At 44.0% G+C, this 9231-nt stretch overlaps 1 protein-coding gene and 1 long non-coding RNA gene across 7 annotated transcripts in view; one reads left to right on the top strand and one right to left on the bottom strand.

Moving 5' to 3' along the window:
• The window catches only part of ADAMTSL3 (ADAMTS like 3), a 384689-nt gene that overhangs the window by 357709 nt on the left and 17749 nt on the right, over positions 1–9231 (top strand). For 3 of the 5 annotated variants that reach the window (XM_049706862.1, XM_049706863.1, XM_049706864.1), the window contains 2 exons: positions 3638–3821; positions 8638–8842. In XM_049706862.1, the coding sequence (XP_049562819.1) occupies positions 3638–3821; positions 8638–8842 (389 nt within the window). Of the gene's footprint in view, positions 1–3637; positions 3822–4007; positions 4529–8637; positions 8843–9231 lie in introns of those variants that run through there. The other 2 variants (XM_049706865.1, XR_007476023.1) reach the window with 2 other exon arrangements.
• LOC125963676 (uncharacterized) overlaps positions 1–9231 on the bottom strand; it is a 46666-nt gene that overhangs the window by 22545 nt on the left and 14890 nt on the right. For both annotated transcript variants that reach the window (XR_007476026.1, XR_007476025.1), the window contains one exon: positions 6736–9038. This is a non-coding gene — a long non-coding RNA (uncharacterized LOC125963676). The remainder of the gene's footprint in view (positions 1–6735; positions 9039–9231) is intronic.

The raw sequence follows: 9231 nt of genomic DNA, 5'->3' as shown, positions 1-9231 counted from the left end.
AGGCTCCGGACGCGCAGGCTCAGCAGCCATGGCTCACGGGCCCAGCCGCTCCGCAGCATGTGGGATCTTCCCGGACCGGGACACGAACCCGTGTCCCCTGCATCGGCAGGCGGACTCTCAACCACTGCGCCACCAGGGAAGCCCAGGCAGTAATCTTTTATCCCGTTGTATAAATTGAGGAAACCTGCTACTCATTGAAAGTTTGTACTAGAGGACTTCCCTGGTGGTGCAGTGGTTACGAATCCGCCTGCCAATGCAGGGGACATGGGTTCGATCTCTGGTCCGGTAAGATCCTGCATGCCGCAGAGCAACTAAGCCCGTGAGCCACAACTACTAAGCCCACATGCCACAACTACTGAAGCCCGCGTGCCTAGAGCCTGTGCTCTGCAAAAAGAGAGGCCATCGCCATGAGAAGCCCACGCACCACAACGAAGAGTAGCCCCCACTCACAACTAGAGAAAGCCCGTGCACGAAGACCCAACACAGCCAAAAAGAAATGAATAAAGAAATGAATAAATAAACTTATTTAAAAAAAAGAAAAAAGAAAGTTTTTACTAGAGCCCAAATATATAGTCATCTCTTTCAGTGTTCTCCATACTGCCCTCCTTGACTCTCAGTGCTGATCAGAAGGGCACTGGTGTACCTCCATGTGGCCCTTCCCAAAGAGCCTCTGTGGTCCTCTAGGATCTTAATATGGAAGATTGTCAACAAATGGGGAAGCTTAACCTGTCTGATTCTCCAGTGCCTTCCCCAAGCTCCCTGTGAAGTCCCAGCCTTATTCCTTGCCTCTCCCCCTCTCCACTCATGAGTCTGTGTGGGTGTCTCAGTTCTGCCCTGCACGCCTCTTCTCTCAGAAGTCTCTCCAGTCAAGCAGCTTGTGACTTTGGTCACATGACTGAGGAATCAAGAATGTCTTACATCACACAATACACGGCATTCCTCCACCATCCTTCTGCCCTTACACTCATGCACTCCTCACCATGTGAGGTCCCCTGTAAAACATCACCCCTTCTGTTCCCAAAGCTGTCTGGAGGAGAAGAGCCCTATAAGCCCCAGCTGCTTCCTCCAGTCCCTTTTGGAATTCTGGTGAATGTATTTTTTCCTACCTTGTTAGTTAGGCTGTAAACCCTGAAAACATGCAGAAATGCTACATGTTAGTGTAGTTAATAACTCTAACTAAGCCCCCGTGGCTCTCCGCACACCCAGCCCCACACATAGCTCCCAGATCTGTGTGAGCCTGAGTGTCCTGGGACAGAGTATTCTATTGGAAAGGAATTATTTCCCAGGAGTTGTCGTCTTTCAGAACACCCAAGATGGAACAAGAATTAGATAACTTCTAATTGGTAAACAAGTGTTCCTTTTTTTTTTCTCCGAACAAAGACAGTCAGGCAGTAAACTTCTATTTCCCAAGGACCATAAACAGCATATGCTCCAGGCATCCACACTGAAACCAACAGTAATGGGCCAACAAGAGAACCCCTACCTTCAGGTCTGGGATTTGGGCTTTTTTGGGGGATTTGCTGGTGGTAAGGCATGTGCTAAGAAAAGGAATTAGTTAAAAGACCCTCCATGTTTTGCACTTTGCAATAAGTAAAATTATTCCTAGGCGTCCAGCCAGCTTTTTCCTTCCCCCTCAACCTTCGGGGGTTCAACATTTTCTTTCCATATTGAACGTTTTTTAAAAAAAATTCACTCCTGAGGAAGCCCACAGAGGTCATATCCCAAATCTGCACCATTATTTGTGGTAATGCAGACATTGGTTTTCCAGTTGCAAAACAATTGCTAACTTGGTAAATATTAACAGAGGGAAGATTTGCTAAGAACTGTGCAATCAATTCTTTCATTTGTCTTCTTTCACAAATATTTTTTTCCACACATATCAGTACTTGGTCACAAGAACCTAATCTAGGTATTTCCAGCTTGCAAAACTCTTTAGGAGGCCAAGGGAGAGAGGTAGAGTTAAGAAAATCAAAAATACTTACGAGAATAAGGTGTAACTTTGTGGGTGTATTCATACAATGAAATGTTATTCAGCAATAAAAATAAAAGAATGAATGACTGATATACAGGACAATATGGGTATATCTCAAAAACATTATGTTAAGCAAAAAAAGCCAAACATACAAGAGTACGTATCATATGAAGTCCAGGAACAGATAGTACTGATGTATATTAACAGAAATGGAGAAGTAGGTTGCCTGGAGGAGAGGGAAATTGATTAAAAAAGAGGCAGGAGGAAATTTTAGGGGTGATGAAATGTTATATACCTTGCTTTGGATCACGGTTACATAAATGCATACAATTGTGAAAACTCATAAAACCACATGCCTGATATCTGAGCATTTTATTGTATATGAATTATACCTCAGTAAAAAAATGCATATATTTTTTTAAAGAAATTGCATGTGTGTCCTGCCTTGAATCATCAGGGTGTCTTTGTGAAATGTGACAGAGTAGAAGGAGTTAGATTTGGAGACAGACACACTGGGCCCCAATCCAGCTGAAGGATCTTGGGAAAGTCACTTAGCTTTTTGAAGTGTCCACCTCTGCAAGTAAAACTAATCTAATTCACAAGATGGCCATAAGGATTAAATGAAAATTGATGTTAAAGTGTTTAACTCAGTACCTATCACCTGGAAAATTCTCAATAAACTTAGCTGTTTTTTAAATTTGTTTTAAATAAACTGTAATCCTGGGGGGGGCAACTAAAAATATATTCTCTTCTCCTTTGCAAATGATACCATATGCAACTTAGGACAAATATTCCAAAATCAAAAGGAAAACCGGGAAAACAATTAAGTTAGAGAAATCAGTCCCTCTGTGAGGGAGCCTGCGGACACAGCTGGTAGCTATCAATTACTTGTGATTATTACAAAAAATCTGGCACTTTCTGTGATCATACACAAATGTGTCATCATCATGTCCTACCTCGTCTTTTTACCAAGTGTCAAAAGTGAAGGAAAAGGCTGCTTGGAAGGGGGATTAAAGTAAAAACCGTTATAATTATTGGAGGGGGTCAGCTTCAACGTTTCTAAAGGAAACTCCCATTTTCACCTTTCCAGATGTCTCCAGGACAAATTATGTATGCAGTTTCAGGAGTAATCTGAAATTTAGATTCAGAATTAATGGAAAAGTAAGAATGTAACTGAAATGCAACATTAACATTTCTGCTTAATCCCTGCTCCCTGCTAAACATCTTTCATTTCTCGGCCTGATCCACTTTGGAGAAATAGAACCCACGGGGCATCCTTAGGGCATCCCCTGAGAGACCCTCCACTCTTGTCCTGTTGGCTCTGCTTGGAGAGTCGTGAGGAGCCAGCGCACTGCACAGGATACCTCCACCTTCTCTCTGGGCTTTTTCTGGCAGATCCAGCTGGTCTGCAGTAGCCCCTCACCCAGGCTGTGGTCCGAGGGCCCCATTCTGGCTGCCATTCCCACCAGTTATTACAGTAAGCTAGCTGAGGGAAAAGGAGATTTAAAGGACTCCCTTGCACTGTATGATGGCTTATTCTCTGTCTGCTACTCAGAGCACCAGACAGGCAGGTAACCAGAAAACAGCTGGCGGTGGTCTTTGGCCGGGTTGTCTCCAGCCCATCATCATTTCTCATCTGTCATGACATTCATTTTCTTTCTGCAGAGACTTTCTGGGAGCTTGGTAGCTGGACACATTGTTCTGCCACTTGCGGCCACTTGGGAGCCCGAGTTCAGAGACCCCAGTGTGTAATGGCCAACGGGCAGGAAGTGAGTGAGGCCTTCTGTGAGCACCTCCAGAAGCCGCTGGCTGGGTTCCAGCCCTGTAACATCTGGGACTGCCCCTCGAGGTATGTGTAGTCATCTCATCAGTACCAGGTTTTGGCTTGTTTTAAAATGCCCAGTCATTTGGAATTAATAACTCGACCACTGTGAGTTGTTTAGCATGTACCATACAAGGCACTCTGCTAAGTATTTTATGTGGATCACTTCACAGTCACCTCTGAGGTCGATGTCGTTCATTTTCTATTATACAGATGGAACAACTCCCCTAGGCCGCACAGTTACAAGGGCCAGAATTCACATTGAGGTAGTCTGCTTTCACAGCATCTGCTCTTAATTGCTACCCAAATCTGTTTCCTGCACTCACAATGTACCTTAAGAGCACAGTGAAGCTGATTTCATGGGTTTACCCAGGAGATAAGTCAGCGGGCCAGATCATGAGAGGCACTAGTTAAAAGCACAGTTCCGTAGACTCTACCCCCAGGGGTAAAACCATTACTAACCTTTCTGTGTCACAGACAACACAAATCAATGGTTTTAAAAATGTCCAAAGTCAAACTCATGATCTCCACCAAATCTGATCCGTCCCCAGTGTTCCAGATCACATTGACAACATCCTGAACTCCCACTTTCCTCTCACTTCCATCCGTACTTGTCAATTCCCACTGTTACCAATGGAGTCCAAGCCATCATCATTCCTCACTAGGACCACTCCAGGAGCCTCCTGAGTTTTGTCTCCTTTCTAGAGTGCCTTGTCCACTCTATAAGAAGAACCATCTTTTTTTTTTTTTTTTTTTTTTTGCGGTATGTGGGCCTCTCACTGTTGTGGCCTCTCTCGTCGCGGAGCACAGGCTCCGGACGCGCAGGCTCAGCGGCCATGGCCCACGGGCCCAGCCGCTCCGGGGCATGTGGGATCTTCCCGGACCGGGGCATGAACTCATGTCCCCTGCATCGGCAGGCGGACTCTCAACCACTGCGCCACCAGGGAAGCCCCGAAGAACCATCTTTGAAAACACAAACCCATGGGACTTTCCTGGCAGTCCAGTGGTTAAGACTTTGCCTTCAAATGAAGGGGGTGTGGGTTCGATCCCTGGTCGGGGAGCTAAGGTCCTACATGCCTCACGTCCAAAAAACCAAAACATAAAACTGAAGCAATATTGTAACAGATTCAATAAAGACTTTAAAAACGGTTCACATTAGAAAAAAACCTTAAAAAAAAAACCCTAAATACAAACTCATCACGATGCTCCTCACTTGAAAAGGGAACCCTCTTGCACTGCTGGTGAGAATGCAAATTGATACAGCCACTATGGAGAACAGTATGGAGGTTCTTTAAAAAACTAACAATAGAATTACCATACAACCCAGCAATCCCACTACAGGGCATATACCCTGAGAAAACCATAATTCAAAAAGAGACCTGTACCACAATGTTCATTGCAGCTCTATTTACAATAGCCAGGACATGGAAGCAACCTAAGTGTCCATCGACAGATGAATGGATACAGAAGATGTGGCACCTATGTACAATGGAATATTACTCAGCCATAAAAAGAAACGAAATTGAGTTATTTGTAGTGAAGTGGATGGACCTAGAGTCTGTCATACAGAGTGAAGTAAGTCAGAAAGAGAAAAACAAATACTGTATGCTAACACATATACATGGAATCTAAACAAAAAAACAAAAAAACAAAAAAAATGGATCTGAAGAAACTACGGGCAGGACAGGAATAAAGACGCGGACTTAGAGAATGGACTTGAGGACACGAGGAAGGGGAAGGGTAAGCTGGGACGAACTGAGAGAGTGGCATGAACATATATACACTACCAAATGTAAAACAGGTATCTAGTGGGAAGCAGCCGCATAGCACAGGGAGATCAGCTCGGTGCTTTGTGACCCCCTAGAGGGGTGGGATAGGGAGGGTGGGAGAGAGACGCAAGAGGGAGGAGATACAGGGATATATGTATACGTATAGCTGATTCACTTTGTTATAAAGCAGAAACTGACACAGCATTGTAAAACAGTTATACTCCAATAAAGATGTTTAAAAAAAATAAACAACCTTCCATGCCTTCCCATTGTTCTTAGGACAAAGGTCAAAGTTCCTGGCATAGGGACTGTGTCTATCTTGTTCATTTTGTCCCCCAATGTCTAAAATAATGCCTTGCACATAGTAAGTGCCCAGTACCTATTTGCTGCCTGACCAAATAGGTGAGTGAAAGAATAAAAGTCCCTGCGTGCTTGGGTCTCAGGCTGCCTTTCTGCCTCATTGCTGTGTCTCCCAGCCTGGTTATTGGATCTCCATCCACAATAGTCTTTTTTGTCCCTTCGATATACTGTTCTGTCTCCTGACTCAGGGCCTTTGCACATACTGCTTACTCTCTTTTCACTTAGTTATTCTTATTCATCTATTTTCAGGAAAACTTTCTAGTCCCCAAACTAACCCAGACCCCTGTGCTATATGTTTTTCTATTTCCATGTCATTCTTCTGCACAGCTCTTACCACAATCTGCCTGTCTTGCCCACATACTGGACCATCGGTTCTATGAGACCCAAATCCACAGCTGGTGTGTTTAACAAGTTATCCCCAGCACTCAGCACAGTGATCGCCCCATTGTACACTCTCTAAAAATATTTGTTAAAAAAATGAATGAATGATTGAATAGCATAGTCCCTAGCAGATAATTGACCAATGATGCCATCGACTGAAAATAATGCACAACCTAAAAGTCGAGAGGTATGTTTTATTCGACGGACATTCTGAGGACTTCAGGCTTGGGACATAGCATCGCAGATAATGCTGAGAAACTGTTCTGAAGTGGCAAGGCGGGGAGTGGGGAACCAAGATATATAGGAGTTTTTGCAACAAAAGACCAGGTAGTTGGAACATCAAAATATTACTGTTAAAGAAAACCAGCTATCTCAAGTTAAGGAATTTAGCGCCTTTGTCTGTATGGGAAGATGCAAGAGTCTGGGCTTACCGAAATCATTCCTTTGATGTGCACCTCCACTATCTGGGGCCGGTGTCCTGTGCTTTCTCATCCTGAGTCTCCTCGGGGTGGTGCACCATCAGGGCAGCTGTAATGTGATGGCTTGATGGCTGCAACATCCTTTGTTTACTGACATGGCAGGCAATATTTTTGTTCACAATGCCAAAATTCACAGTAAAAACAAACAAACAAAAAACCAAGACAAAAACCAAAGAGTAGTAGTACTTACTGAGCACAGACCTGTGAGGCAGACACTATTAATCAACCTCATTTTACTGAGGAGGAATCGGAGGTGTACATAATGTTGTACAGCTCACTGCTCTGTGCAAATGCCCACCCCGGATCCATGATCTGTGCCTTGGAGGAGAAGTGGGAGGCATGGTCACACCGTGAAACAAAAGAGATGCCTCGGAACACGTTATTAGAAGAGCCGTGGATACCGTGGGCACCTTGACCTCTTGTGCAGTGCCGTAGGCACCTTGACTCTTGCATGAGCTCTTCCTATCCTTCAAAGGAAGAGCTTGTGCAAGAGTCATCTGTCCCTCAGGAAGCAGCAAACTGATGCTAGAATAACTAGGAGGAATTTGATCCAAGAAAACTGGTTTATATCAATTGTTGATTCTCACAATGAGAATTCACATTGGGAAATTTATCCTTATTTATTAAGTACTCTCAAGCCTTTAGCCACTCCTAGAAAAAACTGTCATACACTTTCATACCTAGAAGAAACAGTAGAGATCATCTAACCCTAGATCCCTCTACATCAGGGGTCCTTCACATTTCAGTGCCACGGATCCCTCCATAGTCTAGGGAAGCCTATGGCTCCCTTCTCAATCAAGGGTTTTAAATCTATAAAAATAAAATATACTTGACTACAGAGGAATCCAATTAATTATATTGAAATAGTTACTGAAGTAGTTTCAAATGTGTGATGTAGTAGGAAATTTGCTTCTCTCTTAACACACTAAATAACAGGATCTACTAGTACAATTGATTTTGAAATGGTGATGAATATAACTGCTGTTTTGGATGTCTGCCACAATTTTCATGTCATGTGAAAGCAGCTATGATTTCTATTGCTAACAAAATCACAGGTATTGCTATTACTACTAGATGATGTTGCCTACATTTTTACAATTGAAGGCAATACAATTGCCGTTAGAGCTTAGTGGCAATGAAGATGTAATCCTTTTCCCATCCAAGTCCATGGTTCCCTGGCAGAACAATGGGGCTCAGGTTAGGAACCCCTACTCTTCAGTATCCTGGTGGCAGCTCGAACATCTTGAGTGACAGAGCACCCAATATCTCCAAGGTGTCCACTTCCAAGTTCAGTCTTCTATAATCATTATGAACTTTAGGGTCAGATAAATCTAGAAGCAGTCCCAGCTTTCTTGGCATGTTAGTTATGGGACCATAGCTATTTAACCTTGTGGACATCGCTGTCCTCATTGCAAGAATGGGAACAAGATGACAATTACATTAGAAAACATGCGAACGTCTCAGACCACAAAGAGCACATAGGTGATTTAGTAATATCCAGTAATATTCCCTTTGCTTTCAGTGAGTTGAAATCCACCTTTTTGAAGTTTCCACCTAATTTTGCCCTAGCTGTACTCTATGAAGCCACACAAGTCATGGCTCCTTACATACTTGAAGACGGCTCTATCCCACCCCTATGTTGCTTGTCTCTACGTGGTGATTCTGTTGCTTCTCTGAGTAAAAGAAAATCTGAGCATATGGCTGGGAGTTATCTGTGCTGCTGCCCGTTTCCAGAGAGACGTGTGAGGGCCCTGAAACAGGCATCATCTTAGGATCAATTTTTCCTTTGGAAGGCACTCCCTGTTGGATCTGTCCTACCAGTCCTTACTAAGCTCCTGTAGTTTTTGTTCTTAGGTGGTTCACAGGCACATGGTCAGAGTGCTCTGTGTCTTGTGGTGAAGGATTCCGCAGTCGGCAAGTGACCTGTAAGCGGACAAGAGCCAATGGGACTGTACAGGTGATGCCTCCGAGAGCATGTGCCCCCAGAGAGAGGCCTCTGGGAAGAAGCCCCTGCTCCAGTCACCCGTGTGTTCCAGGGCTTATTGAACCAGGGAACCAGGTAATGCTGACAAATCTAGTGTTTTGAAAGTATGATCATTTACTATAATCATACACTCCCTGTGGTGAAACCCATGCATCAAAAAAAATTAAAAAAGAGACTTCCCTGGTGGTCCAGTGGTTAAGATTTTGCCTTCCAGTGCAGGGGGTGCAGGTTGGATCCCTTGTCGGGGACCAAGATCCCACATGCTTCGCGGCTAAAGAACCAAAACATAAAACAGAAGGAATATTGTAACAAATTCAATAAAGACTTTTAAAATGGTATACATCAAAAAAAATAAAATAAACCCATGCATCAGGGCCCCTCCGCACGGGGGAAGAGGAGAGCCCAACTGCTGTGTGACAGTCATGAAACTCAGCTGCACAGGGAGGGACCTTACCACACCACGC

Source organism: Orcinus orca, chromosome 2 (genome assembly GCF_937001465.1).
Source record: "Orcinus orca chromosome 2, mOrcOrc1.1, whole genome shotgun sequence".
Lineage (NCBI taxonomy): Eukaryota > Metazoa > Chordata > Mammalia > Artiodactyla > Delphinidae > Orcinus > Orcinus orca.
This window is presented reverse-complemented; position numbering and strand designations above follow the sequence as displayed.